Source organism: Clupea harengus, chromosome 6 (assembly GCF_900700415.2).
Source record: "Clupea harengus chromosome 6, Ch_v2.0.2, whole genome shotgun sequence".
Classification (NCBI taxonomy): domain Eukaryota; kingdom Metazoa; phylum Chordata; class Actinopteri; order Clupeiformes; family Clupeidae; genus Clupea; species Clupea harengus.
In genome coordinates this window covers 5,885,463-5,900,575 of record NC_045157.1, presented here as the reverse complement: position 1 = coordinate 5,900,575, position 15,113 = coordinate 5,885,463, and the positions used below count along the sequence as shown (strand labels likewise).

Below are 15,113 nucleotides of genomic sequence, written 5' to 3'. Positions count from 1 at the left end.
ACACACACACACACACACACACACACACAGCAACCACAGCAACCCCGGCAGCAGTCTGGCTCCCCTCTCCTTTGTGTGATGCTCTCTGGTTTCTCTTCAGCTACCTCTGAAAGCTGAAGCCTCCATTAGTGAGGCTTGGCTGGAGCCTCCCCAGGTCTGTCTCTCTGTGCAGAGCCCTCCCTCCCTCTGCCCTGAACCCCATTACCTCACGCGGCATCAGATTCTCACCGCGGCGCCACCCCACACCACACCCTGCTGCCACGGGACGACACAGGAAACCTCTGGGATCTCCAGGGCCGATCGGTGTCTGGAGATAAGGGCTGATACAGGAAGAGCACATCCAAGTCACCGGACACTGATTGGATCCTCTTCGGTCTGCACCAGGAGACGTGTCCGTGCCATACACGGCAGGCTCCCTGTGCCATTTGAGTCCGTGCCACACACGACAGCCTCTGTGCCATCAGACTCCGTGCCATACACAGCAGGCTCCCTGTGCCATCAGAGTCCGTGCCACACACGGCAGCTCCCTGTGCCATCAGAGTCCGTGCCACACACAGCAGGCTCCCTGTGCCATCAGAGCTCGTACCACACACGGCAGCCTCCTTGGCCATCAGACTCCGTGCCACACACGGCAGCCTCCCTATGCCATCATAGCCCCAGAGTGCTCCAGTGTCATGGTCAAACCACAATACTTAACGCACCGCCACCCTGATGTTGATGAGATAATTACAGCATGCCGGCCAGTATGGTCCACACTGTTATGCTCTCAATGCACATGTGTGTGTGTGTGTGTGTGTACGTGTGTGTGTGTGTGTGTGTGTGTGTGTGTACACATGTTTGTGTGTGTGTGTGTGTGTGTACACATGTTTGTGTGTATGTGAGGGTACATGTGTGTGTGTTTGCATGTGTGTGTGAGTTTGTGTGCATGTGTGTGTGTGTGAGTTTGTGTGTGTGTGCATGTGTGTGTGTGAGTTTGTGTGCGTGTGCATGTGTATGTGTTTGTCTGTGTCTGTCAGTGCTTTGAGACCTGATGGGCTATAATACATCAGTTAAACTGAATGGTTTCGGGTGGTTTACCATAATGAGGAGAGACACTTCCTGGGCACATGGCTGGATGTACACGTGTGAGTGTGTGTGTGTGTGTGTGTGTGTGTGTGTGTGTGTGTGCTTCCTGGGCACACGGCTGGATGTACATGTGTGAGTGTGTGTGTGTGTGTGTGTGTGTGTGTGTGTGTGTGTGTGTGTGTGTGTGTGTGTGTGTGTGTGTGTGTGTGTGTGTGTGTGCTTCCTGGGCACACGGCTGGATGTACATGTGTGAGTGTGTGTGTGTGTGTGTGTATGTGTGTGTGTGTGTGTGTGTGTGTGTGCTTCCTGGGCACACGGCTGGATGAAATACGTTCAGTTTGGTTCCTTCCTGTGTTGTGTTTCTCGGTAGCCACAAAGCATTAGAATATCTCTCCCTTTCTCACTCTCTCTGTTTCTCTCTCCCTCTCTCCCTCTCTCTCTCTCTCTCTGTCAACAACCATCATACACACACTGTGAGTGCTACTGGGTTTGAAATGGAAAAAGTGTCACGTGCCCATTCTGGAGCAGCACTGTAGCTTGTTCAAACTGAATATCTATACACTCTGGTGTGCCTTATGTTTCATTGATGCGGCTATAAATCCACAATACTGTATCATGTATCTGAACCCAGGAAGTCGAAGCAAGGCTTCAGGCTCTATAACGCTGCTGGAGTCCATCTCCACAAACTAAGGCACGCCGTCCTTCGACATCGTTCTGTTCACAAATCATTCGGCTGTACACTGAGTTCTATGCTCGCCGTTTCCTACACAATCCATTTGTTTCAGTTTTGCGCTTCGGTTCAGTGAGACTGATTAATTTAGGATCCACACAGCATCCAGTCGGAGAAATCCAATGAAAAAGTTTCTGATTCAGTCTGTGTCTGGCTCTTGCAGCTGTCATGTTTTTATGTTTTTATGTTTATTGTCAGCACTCAATATGCCAAAACAAATTCCTGGTAGGTGTAAACTTACTTGGCAATAAAAACTATTCTGATGGGGGAATCTGCAGTCTACAACATAAAGTGATGAACCCTGGTTTCACAAATTCATTGTGCATCATTCTGTCAATAAAATAAGCACAGTGGGGGGAGTTGTGACGCAAGCAGCATCCCCGACCATGAACGGGGACCTGAACGCCCACAGGGACCCAGGTTCGGATCCGACCCGCGGTCATTTTTCCCGATCCCACTCCCCACCTCCTCTCTCCAACTCATTTCCTGTCTACCTTCACTATCCTGTCTGATTAAAGGCTAAAAGCCCAAAAATAAATCTTTAAAAAAAAAATTATAATAAAATAAGCACAGTGTTCCATATAACAATGTGGAAAGCAAACGTAAAGCTATTTCACCTACTCAGTGGAAACGGCGTATCATTCAGAAGCATCTGTACATGCCTTGCAGACAGCGATCACCTCCCTGAATCTGTGCAGGTGAACATCTTCGTCTTTGCATCCCCTCTCTGACAGACAGCTGAGTGTGTTCCATCACTCAAACGATGCCACCATTGAGGACAAGGCCTAAATCACGCAAGCCCATTGAGAGTTCAAAGGAGCCTTTGAAAGCAGCAACCCAGAGGAAACATGAAATTACACAAAAACATAACAGAGTGCCACTCAAAGTGAATCATGGCATCAAAAGCGAGGAGCAAGGCTAAACTGTGTTAGGAGGGTAAGACCATGGCGCTTCCAAATGAAGCAGCGCAAATGGCATTTACAGAGCTGGTGGATGACTGATCTTCCTGGCCGTCTTCATGAGGGAAACTTTAAATCAGTTTCCTTATGAAGTGAAATGCATAGAGAGGCAAAGCGATTCAAATCAAATCCAATGAACAGCTTTGTTCTTTGTTTGAATTCAACTTCTAACACGAGCCGCTTTACTGTCAATAAATGTTCTGATTTAAACCCTTCAGCTTCGTTTCAGAAAACAACTTCTCCCAACCTCCAAGGCTTTATGGCAAGCCATCTAATGAAGACATTGTCAGTGGTGCACCAACCTCCAAGGCTTTATGGCAAGCCATCTAATGAAGACATTGTCAGTGGTGCACCAACCTCCCAGGCTTTATGGCAAGCCATCTAATGAAGACATTGTTAGAGGTGCACCATCACAGAAATCATAGGAACAAAAGAAGAAGGAAAGTTCTTGTTTTCAAGAGTAAATTTGATGACTTTATTTCCCCTGCCTCTCTTCTATAGAAGCTCAAGAAATTAAAACATTTTATTCTTCACCTCCCGGTGGACAGCAGAGATAAAGGGAGGCCTCTCGTCCACTCTCCCACCTCTGAAAGCCCAGCCTGCAGTCCAAACGCCCGCTGCCGATCACCGTACAGAGTGCGGTAACCACACTCTGGGTGTCAGGACCCTGGACAGCGGCCAGCGGAGGGCGAGCAGGCTGTCAGACGAAAACGCAGAGCATGCTAAGACTCCGGAGGCTCCGAACCCTTGTCTGCACTGATTTAAGTACTCAAGGAGCCAAGTTCCCTTTCAAATCCACAGTCTGTGCTCTCTGACACGTCTGCCTCAGCGATCCTGCACAAGCTCAAGAGCATCTCTTCAATCAAATCAGCAGTATTTTTTAGCAAGCCTTGCACATAGAAGGGTCAGATTTCACAAAAATGTGTATGAAGGTGCAGCTTGCGGTTGATGTTGTTGGGAAGTAAAAATGCCTCAACACCCACAATTATGATGCAATTATGAAACCCATTTTCTTCTGCGATCTGTGCATCGCATATTTAATGGCATGTGTTTCATTTTTACATTACAACTCAAAAATCATTGTCTACATAGGAATACTCTCATTCTATGAGCCAATTTATTTTGTGATGACACGAACTCCAACTGGCACCTTTAAATGTGCGTCTGAGAAAGCATTCATATTTCAGCTGTACAACTCAGTCAAACACGCTCAAGGTCCTTCAACTTCCAAAAGCCCTTCTGATGACCCCCCCCCATCTCTATGGGCTGTGTGGAACATACATAATGTGGTTTTACTGTCACACCAGATAGTATTAATGGGGGCAGAAACAACACTGCACTTCAAAAACAACAACAACAACAACAAAAAAAAGCATTAAATTAGGGCCTTCAGCGACCACCTTGAGCGATATGAATGAGAGCACTGAGAGATCTCCTCCTAGTCAATTAAATATGAGATGGTATTAAAAAAAGAAAAACTTTCAAGGATGAGAAGAAAGTGAATAGCATTGGAGCTCCATTTGGTTCCATTAGCTAAATGAAACAGTAGTGATTTTGCCATTACGGAACATATCAACAGAAGGGCTTCCTGGAGCTTAAGGGGGGGGGGGAGTGGTGCATCAGAGGGCTGTCCATGATCTAATCCATCTGCTTCAGTCCTATTCATATAGCTGGTATCTTATCATCTATCTCTGGCAGGTCGGAACACCAGCAGTGTTGTGAGAGGCTCAGCATATTGTGGCAGTGGCCTGTCACCCTAACGGATGCGACAAAGCTCCGATGAATTAGACGGCCCGACGGAAATGAGTGAGAAGGCTGCCTAAGTGTTATAGTGATGAGAAGATCAAGGCTAGCACACCGCAGGGCCAAAACAACGCAACGCCGCTAATCAATCACGCCACCACTTCATTAGGAACCAACACCCTCCTAGTGTGTGAGGCATCTTCAGGGTACAACGACACAAAAAAAAGCAGAAAAATAGATCTGAAGTGTTTAAGGCTTGGACAAGTGAGTTACAGAGTGCGCGCGCACACACAAACACACACACACACACACACTGAGAGAACAAAACTGAAAATGCAGCATCTTCCACTTGGTAAGAGGAACAGTGTGCAAAGATAGCAAATTATCTAGGCCAGTCTGGATATCATCAGGGTTGCTTGAATGTCATTTTCATATTAGAAAATCACATCAAAATATAATCTGATCACACAGGCAGGTTGGGCTTCAGGCTGCAAATATAATCCTAAACTCCATATGCATTCATTTGAATAGAGTACAGTACAGCACAGTACTCGTTGGGCTTCCTGTTCCTGCCCTCTCTGCAGAGCTCAAATGACCTCATCACGAGTCTTACAGTCTGGCCGTCACACCTATCACGCATGTAAAAGGATGCCGGAAGATCTGTCTGAGCCTACGTCGTGATGAAATAGACCTGGCATTGATTTTTTTTAATGGATGGTGGAGACCGGCCAGACAACATCTTATAATGAATGAAGGGCCTCAGCAAGCTGTTCAAATGCACATACTCCCAGTCACCATCAGACACATTACTTACCATCAGATACTTAAATTGCACACAACAAATGATACACTGATCCATCCTCCGAAACATTAGGCAGGTGGTAATATGTATAGCTTCAAATCTGGACTCAGAACAGAGAAAATGCTTCCATTAATCCAAACTGAACCTAGCAAACACTACTACAAGCAATGTATACAGAAAAAGCACACAGGTCTGTCATGGTTTCCCTTAAAAGGATAGAAAAGGAGTTTGTATCTATTGTAAGTTCGCCAGAGGAAGCAAATAAGAGGACAAAGCTAAAACTACAATGAATTAGGATATGTTGAATTTAGTCACAGGATAGTTTGGGCGGAAAGGCCTGTTCCTTTTGGCCTTTACAAACTGAGCTGCGAAATTAAAATGCATTTGTTCTCTTCATATGCTGACAACACATTCATCGTATTTGTTTTTAAATCACAAGCTGCCATTGATAAATAGGCGCTTGTCTTGGTCGTTTGATAGTTTAAAATTAACTCTATACGTCAAGTGAGAGTAAATACCTTTATTCATACTGTATGTGGAACGTAGGCAACGCGGAAGAAAACAATAAAATGACATCAACAAACTACATGGGCATAAGATGAGAATACAATTAGAGTTGAAAATAACAATCGCGTCGCTGATATTTTAAATCTTTTAGAATGTTACACTTTAGGTTACTTGTAAATGTCCTTATGCAATTGCCACTATTCTTTTTTAAGTTAGACAACAATAGTTCTTTGGCAGCATTATATTTTATATGTATGCTGCCAAAGGACTGATGAGCCGACTTACCCCAAAGAAATTAAACCATGAACAGAATTCTGCATTGGTGGTGAATTAACAATAAAAATCCTCACGTTTGTCCCAGTTTGAACCCAACTACGTCTGAAGTTCAAGGGAAACCAATGATTGTCACTGCAGAATTTAGAGCCCATGTTATTAACTTTTTTGTATCCCTTTCAAACAGTTGCTACTTGTTACGTGCTTCTCAAGGGAAAATGTCCTCGTATGCGGGTGGCAACTCATTCGGAAGAGGGTACGAGAAAGGATAAGAATGGTTTAGCTCCGGATCCGTGGGCGAGTAGCCTGGGAGTTCGATCGACGGATGGCCCCCGCATTGTACCTCAACTCCTGCCTCGTCGAACACGTGAAATACCCCCAGGTTAATGTAAGACACCGGTTGAAATTCCACCGTTGAAAAGTCTTGCTCCTCGCTGAAAATGATTGGCCCCCCGCCCTGTCGCCGAGAGTGCCTCCTTCTGTAAAACTGTGCCGTTTTGTACCTCTTAATGATCACCAAGTTCATAAGCCCCAGAAGACATTCCAGTGTGTTTAGAATTGTGGATACGACGAGTCCCCTCTGATAAGTCTTCAGCTGCTCGCAAAAGGGGTTTATATCCACCGAGTCGAGGCAATAGTGGGCATATTTCCGCTCTACGAGTGACACCGTGTCGCCATCCAGAACAGCGCCTGAGAAGGCGGTGAGAACTCCCAGCAAGAACACCAAAATCCCCAAGAGAAAAAAATTCCGACAGCCGGGCTTCCCTTTGCAACAGACTAGTGCCAGCCCGAGGAGCACTTGCCCAAGTCCGACTAGTATTCCCGAGTAAAAAGCCCCGGCCGCGGTCCCAAGGTGGAAATGCGCTCTGACTTTGGAGCCCAGAGCGATGCATTTGAATCCGACGACAACGGCGCTTATGGCACAGACGAAGAGCAGGCAGCCGGAGACGATGGTGCACAGTCCTTTCCCACTCAACTTCATTATATTCCGCCTCTACCTCTCCCGTTCCTTCGCCCTCCTTCATCCTCCTTTGTCCTCCTCGGCAGCCCCTCTCGAAGTCCTGTCAGATTGTGACATGATTTGCCGATGATTGCTCTTCAAAACGAGGATCTCCGGAGCTGCGTACACTCCCCCCCTTCCCCGTTGCTTCAGAAATAGATTAATTATTGATGGGCAGAGCGCGCTCCTTCTGCAGTAAGAAGCCCCTAAATCCAACTCAAAGGAAGTGATTACCTTCATGACCCTTGCGCCCCATCCACGCCGTCATTTAGTGAAACACATCTCTAGACTATGTTCGGAGTCCTGAATAAAAAAAAAAGATAGTGTGAGAGCCCCGCTCAGACGCAGACACCGAGATCATTCAGTTGCTCGGCATGCGGCACGGGAGTTCCGCCGTGAGCGCAGAGCAACTTCTGAGGGCTGCGTGGTGCGGTGATTGTTACTTGACCGAAACCTTGGTTCTCACATGATGCATCGCCAACTTTCCACTCCCCATCCAGATCTGCCAATGTAGCAGTTTTTTTTTTTATGAATAATTTTCCAGAAATGGACTGAAGATATACGAATGCAAAAACAGCCTTTTTCTTTAAAATATTTACAGCCTAATCTTAAATCCTCGCTTTGTTACACAATTTCATAGATGAACAAAATGGGTATATGTTGTAAAATCACAGCCCAGTATGTCAGGAAAATTACAAAAAGGAAAAGTGTAATTATAGCTAAAATACGGAACTTTACAAAAATGAATTCGCCACTGGCAGGGCTGAGAGCTGTCTATGGTGCTGAAATCTGGGGCATGGCGCTCTCGTAGATTATGTGTGAAAGCGAGGTAGTGATGATTACTGTTAACGGAACTGTAGGCCATAGTTTTCATGTTTACATACAAATACAAATCTGAATAGTTTGTATATGGCATATTCTCAAATCTCTGCATTGTAATCTCAATAGTACATAATTCCCCAATTTAATAACACTAATTCAGCATTACTGAACAATGCAGTCGGTGTTTGGGATATGTTGTAGGACAGTTTCCAGGAAAGTGAGATAAGGGCAATGGACATTTGCTAGAGTATGAAAACCACACCATGAGCAAAATAAACAGCCGGTGAAACGACCTTGTGATGTCGCATATATGCTGTATGTTGCCATTGCCAAGTTTCTGATGGACTTTGGGAGTAAGTCCGAAGTATTGATTGTCCTGTTGCCAGTGGGAGGCGAACATTTACAAGACGAATAGTAAAAAGTAATTGACAGAGCCTTCAGAGCCGGCGCACCTTGCCGGGATGCAGGTCGGGGTGCAGAAACGCGCCCATAGTGCCGTGTGATGTGCAAATGATTCATCTTCTGTGGAGTCTTTTAAGAGGACGTGCTTCGCATGCGCAACGAGTGACAATCCTATTTTGGGGAGCGCTGTGTGTCACAGAGCGACGCCAAAGGTGTTTGGTAGTAAAACCAGAGGATTTTTTCAGTTTTGCCTCTTGAAACATGACAATCAACAGGAACATTCCTCATTTGAACAATTTCACGCACAGATTAACAAACTGCATCCAATCTACAGACTGTTATTTTCGTTTTCCCTAGATGCCGTGGTGCCAAACAAAGTTTTCAGTGCCAAACACTGTAGTTGCCATAACCACTGCTAATTTAGACGTTTTTGTGATCATAAGGTCATTAGCGTCTCTGGGGATCCACTGGGGGTATTTGAATGAAACCTGGCACAGTGATAAAGCAAGCTCTACATTTCCACCCCACAGCATCTCTAGCGCCACCAAGTGTAAATTATTGTTGTTTTTATAACATCATATTTTGCACAGTTCTAATTCAAATCCCAATTCGCACAGGCTTTGCAGTCTTGTAGATTTTCAGCCAGTCTAATACTTGGTGCAGCCTACTTCATCTATAAAGGCTTCTTTATCTCTCTCTCTCTCTCTATCTCTCTCTCTCTCTATATATATATATATTTATATTTGTATAAACACACAGTAGATTCCATGGAATAAGACATGTTTAGACAAGTTTTTAAAGGAAACACAGAGAATGGTGAAACACAATGGTACCTGACTTTGACATGTAGGTACACTTTCATGCAGCTTGTTTTCAACAGACTATCACTGCAAAGAAAAACTGGCATTGGCCTTCAGAACTGTCATTTAAAGCAATATATTTGTCCGAACTGGAAACTATAACCACATTTGAGCTCACAACAGAAAGTATACCTGGGTAGAGCTAATTTGATGGGGCTGCTCCATTTGGACTGCAGACATGAAAGCATAAAAGTATGATGAAACTGGAGGTGATGCAGATGCAAATGAGTGGTCTGTGCTTAAAGAATAATGTTGGATTGTCAAGTCACAGAGGAGACAGGAAGTGGTTGCCTATGCTAATTGGCAGGACCTCTAGTGCTTGAAAGATGCTGAGGGACAGAGGAACTGTTCAAGTCAACATGTCAGCTTTGTGTCACACTGGCAAAACTCCACTTCGGACGTCACTGCTTTATATTTACATCCTGGCTATTTTTATTAGACAGACTCTGCCAATACCACCACAAAGCAATAATCCCAGCCAATGAAACCATCAATTATCTCCACCAAGCAAGTAATCACTGTAATTAACTGCTGCAGCAAAAGCCAGATTGGCTTGTTTGCCTTCAAAGGGAGCATCCTCTGTCAGAAGGTAGAAGTACTACGCCTGGCAGTTTAATCTTTCTTTATTGACAACATCATTAGCAACAAATGACAAATTGAGTTAACCCACCCCCACCCTCAGATAGAATAACATGTCCTTGATTATTCAGCTTGGGCATAACCAATAGATATACAGGTCACACTTTATTGGATGGTTCCCTATAGACTACAGATGCTCAGATTAGAAACAAACTAGCTGTTAAAAGTCTGTTAACTACAATTTATGGTTAAGATTAGGGTTAGGGTTGGGTTTGGTTAAGGTGATATTCAGTGAACAATTAGAAAGACTGAACTTGAATTTCAACAAACCATCTGTGAAGTCTCTGAAGGTGGGCTATCCAAATAAAGTGATAGCGACATGTACAGATTATAGATTATATTAATAGATTGATAGACTACTTGTCAACAAATGACACTGACATCTGCTCTTCTCTTAAGTTCATTCCTTCAATACAAAAGAGAGATGCTTTATGAGAATACAAGTGTGTCTGCTTAGCTGCCCTGTATGTTTCAGTATACCATATATCAAAGTTTTAGGATATTTTTCTAGAATGAAGAGGTGTTCGAGAGAAAGCCCATGTAAGTAGACTTGAGCAGATTAGCAAATAATAAAATGGGAGTTATAATAGCAAGAGAACATAGATCAAATATTGATGCATTTATATAGCATACAAGCCACATAGATACATTCACCATATATATCTATCTTAATCCTGCACAGAGACATGTTCTTTTTTTAAGAAAAAAAAATCAATTTAAAATTGGACACAGACAACAAAAATAATCACACAAAAAAAAAACTCAGAAGAGAGAGAGGGAGGGAGGGAGTCAGAAAGAGAGGAAGAGAGATCAACACAGAAGGGTAACCAACTTAATGTATGCAAACAAAGAAAACTAAATTAAACCCCCATGAGGTCATTCCATCCAAACTGCAGAACTACCAAACACATTTAAAAAACACATTACTAAACCCAGAAAAAATACTGGCCAATAAAGATGATTCTGATTCTGATTTAGTATATGAGTTTAAGGAGGTAATAAAACTTTTATGAAGCAGATTTTCAGAGCTCAAGGTTATTTCCCGAATTAGGCTACTGACAACGTCGATCCTGTTTTCTCAAACAGCAGGTAAGCCAGCAGGCAGAAAGTTGTCTGCTTACAATGCAAACTAACCAACTGTGAAATACTCAGGCAGCGATATGAAAGTGTTAACAGGCCGCTCTGAGCGCAAACACAGGAGGGGATTTAATAAGACTGTACCGCGACACTGCTCGCATCAGTATGCGCGCTCAGAACCGCGAGACCGATAAAGGTTTACCTGCTCAGCGCGCGGGGTGAAGGGGCTGAGCTACATCTGTCACTTGAGCGAGCGCTCGTTTCTAAGACACGCGCACACAACACTAATGAGGGCCCGGTGAACCACGTTTTACCCCGGTGTCGCTTAGCAACCGTTGGTCTGTTAAGTTCACCAAATTCGTGTGCTGAAGACAAATGGAATCGCTAGCCTATGTGGAAACGTCTGAACTTAGGCGGCGCAAAGTGGGACTACTGAACAATAGGAGGTGCTATTTGCCACACCACCAGAAAATAAATAACAAGCATAACAAAGGTTACCCTGAGGAAAGAATGAGCTTAACTGAGCTTTGTTTTCTTGTTCTGCGGGCAGAATTAGGTGAGTTTGTTTCTGAGCTAACCTTATTGAGGAATCTGAGAGTGACCTATGTGGTATTTTATGGCCAGGTCTTCAGAAAACTGCGTGATTAATTATAGATGGATGTAATTTACAGGGGACGTATCTGAAATACATTTCCACATACCTCCTCCGGTGAGTTTCTACACCATTTGCTTTGATGGTCTTGGCATTTCGGGCTAGGCCAGTATACCCACTCATAGGAAGCCATGGTCTCTTTTTCGCTACACTCTTTTTTGATGTATGACATCTGGCATAATGAGATCAGACTCATTAAATTACAGTAGGTCAGTTTAATACATCTCCATGCAAACAGTCACTTTACCCTTTGAAGTCAAGAACTAGTTTTCTGTATTTTCACTTGTTTTATGATCAGTAATAGCTATATCCTTCTCATTTAGCTCCAGTAAAGGAATGCTAAAGGGACTGACCAATGCTTTGTTGATTGTCACACTAAAAGCCCATCTAGCTTATAGTCTAAGAACAACAGTCATTTCATTCACTGGGAATTCTTATTTAAATTAATGGAAAACAAGTTCCTTAAGTTTGACCCCACAACCCTGCTCCTACTTCAGACTCTTACAGGCCTCTGAAACTCTGCAAACAAGTTCCACAATACCTCAGAAGTGCTCCGCTTGAATACCCTTTTCAGTCCCAAAGAACACAGCAACCTTTCAAAAGAATGTTACTTTTTATTATCTAACATTCCAGGATGGTCTAGGACAAATTTCAAATCCTCGTATCTAAAGGTTTAAAAGAAATGAGGTGACCTAGTTTTAGGCAGTGTCTATTCTACCTAACAACGTGCAGGTCCACTTGTTTACAGGTGAACCTTGAGCAGTGAATAGAGACCTCAGGCTAATGTCCAAGTATCTCCATCCCTCAAGAAGGGGCTTAGGAGGAACAATAACCTCTTGCTCATTCGGCAGGCGGGACAGCTTGTTACGCAGAGAGAGGGAATGAATGGAAATGGCCAGGCAGCTTTTGGTCGATTCCTTAGCAGGAATAAGGATGTGTAGCGCGCGCTTCTGTGTGTTTGTGTGTGTTTGTGTATGTGTGTGTGTGTGTGTGTGTGAGAGAGAAAGGGTTGAGAGATGGGGCAAGTGAGTAAGTGAGAGGATTGATGGTGCAGTGACTGCTCTGTTAAATAGAAAATTGCATTCCCCTCGGCTGTGCTAAGCCCCTTCTCCTTTCAAAGCCTTCAGCAGCTGCTTCCTTCTTCCCCCCATTGTGATTTCAGGCCACATTGTTTTCCTGCACGACCAGTCGACGTCTCGCGGCCTGGAAGCGGGCTCTGCCTTTGTCTCATGCATCTCAATGGCGTGTCGGGGGCAAGGCCATGGATGTTTCCGTGCTCAGGCGAGTGGCAAGAGTAATCCCGCTGATTTACCCCAATACCCCCCATAAACAAAGAGGCCGCAGCAGCCGAGGGACTTGCGTGACCAGGACCCGTGCAAGGTGACATTTCATGGCGTGATTAAATGACTTCTTAAGTTATCACAGTGACCTCTGACCCCTGCAAAAAGCACCGTAAACCAGGAGCGGAATAGTGAGCAGCGAGCCACATGCTCTCCGCGCTGCCATCCATCATCAGCACACACACATCACACGTGAGCTGCTGTACCATCAGTCCCCTGCAGTAGCCTATGGCCTCCACCCATGTAAATACTCAAGCATATTACACAGTGTCATCTATCCAAGCTCATGTATTGATTAAATTGGCTTCTTTTGACACTGTGATGAATTATGGTGTTGATGTGAACAGGCCCCGGCACATGCTCTTCTGTGAGATCTGGGGGCACTTAAGCAAGTGGCATTAAAAAAAAGACTTTGGTGTTGTGTTGCTACATGCCCTGGCATCACACTTCAAGTCCCAGCTGCACACGCCTGAACCATTTTGGACTGGTGTGAAACGTGACTGATCCCTTGAAGGGGTGAACTGACTGTGCTGCTTCAATGCTTCACCAAGATCCGACTGCACTCTCCGAATAAAGGGACTAGCCTAGAGCCCGTAAGAAGTATGCGGCTACTGTTTTAAGAGTGCAATTTGGAATAGATCCTGATTGGCTGCGGATGAGTTACTATTGCAGTTACAGATCCTGATTGGGTGCAGATGAGTTACTGTTACAGATCGGCTGCAGATGAGTTACTATTGCAGTTACAGATCCTGATTGGGTGCAGATGAGTTACTGTTACAGATCGGCTGCAGATGAGTTACTATTGCAGTTACAGATCCTGATTGGCTGCAGATGAGTTACTGTTACAGATCCTGATTGGCTGCAGATGAGTTACTGTTACAGATCCTGATTGGCTGCAGATGAGTTACTGTTACAGATCCTGATTGGCTGCAGATGAGTTACTATTACAGATCCAGATCGAGTGCAGAGAACCAGTGACTATCTGGGCAGCCACCTCAGACACAGGCGAATGCGTAAGTCTGGACAGCCCTGGTCACATGACATCTTAATAGAATAGCAAAAATAGAAGGAAAAAAAAACAGTAATTTTGGCGTGTTCCCAGGAATGTCCTAAATGTGGGACAAACGTTTCCCAAAAGCATTGCAAGCCTAAATAGTTCATAGAATCCCTCTTAAAATGACTTTAAGATGCTAGTAGATTTACATATAATAGACAGCGAAGAGCTTCTTAACAGGGGTTTCTCACTGGGGTCACCAGCAGGACGTTACAACTAAGAATACATTTATCAATGTTATTGCAACAGCACGCTCTCGTCCTTTATTACATGGTAACCTGCTGGGGTAGGGAATCTTCTGTATGCTGCAGAGCTGGGACTCTGCTGGCTCCCATCACACTGTGCTAGCGAAAGATTGTTCCGCTTTGACGTTTGTTGTGTTCCGGTTGAGAATAATGTGGTTTATGTCTCCCTTTTGTGTCTGGTATTGGTATTATGACATAATTTTTCTCTGTGTTTTAGGCTGTTTCTGCCCGACGTGGTTACCCACAGTTCCATGCGGCCGCCCAAGAGGAGCTGGTTCTCCACGCATTCCTGCAGGGGCGAACACCAGAGTAGTTGCAACAGCGCGTTAGCCTCGCCAGGCCCCAGTCCCTCAGTTAGGCTCCACGAAGCTGAATGGGCCGAGGTGGTGCTGTCCACGTGGCCTGCCCGGCAGGCGGCTCCCACTATCCAACCACGCGCCGGGGTTACCGACTACGATGGGAAGGAGGAGCAGGCAGAAGAGGTCTCAGCGACGGCCTCCACCACAACAGTCTCAGTGAAGGCCTCCACCACAACAGTCTCAGCGACGGCCTCCACCATCCAGACGGCGTTCATCCTGTCCGACATCACGACTGCCCAGCACCGAAAGCAAGAGCTCGCCTCTAAGGCTGAGTCATGCTGATTGGCTGCCTGGGTCACACTATAGGACTGCATCTGAGCTGCCAGCTTGATGGTCCACCCTGCCGTTGCCCTGGTAGACACGGGGTCTCTACCATTTCCCTGGTGCAACTTGGCATCCTCCTGGGCATCCTCTCAGCAGCGCGGTCACCAACCAACACCCAGCTGTTGACAGAGACAGGAGAGAAGGCTGGCATGAGAGGGAGGAATACATTGCGAGTCCAGGCTGGAGACCAAGAGTTCTGGCTCGCTGTAATCCAGGACCAGCGGCCTGGACCTGCTGACCTACCATTGACCTGCCGTGCT

General features: G+C 45.2%; 1 protein-coding gene across 1 annotated transcript; it reads right to left on the bottom strand.

Moving 5' to 3' along the window:
- Positions 1-5,804: 5,804 nt before the first annotated feature.
- On the bottom strand, positions 5,805-7,859 carry LOC116220697 (transmembrane protein 271). The gene has a single exon (XM_031568663.2). The coding sequence runs from the start codon at positions 7,059-7,061 to the stop codon at positions 6,288-6,290; it is 774 nt and encodes a 257-aa protein (XP_031424523.1). The 5' UTR covers positions 7,062-7,859; the 3' UTR covers positions 5,805-6,287.
- Between the last annotated feature and the right edge of the window lie 7,254 nt (positions 7,860-15,113).

Excerpts from the sequence above, each read along its gene's own strand:
- LOC116220697 (XM_031568663.2), bottom strand. The coding sequence starts at position 7,061 with ATGAAGTTGAGTGGGAAAGGACTGTGCACCATCGTCTCCGGCTGCCTG.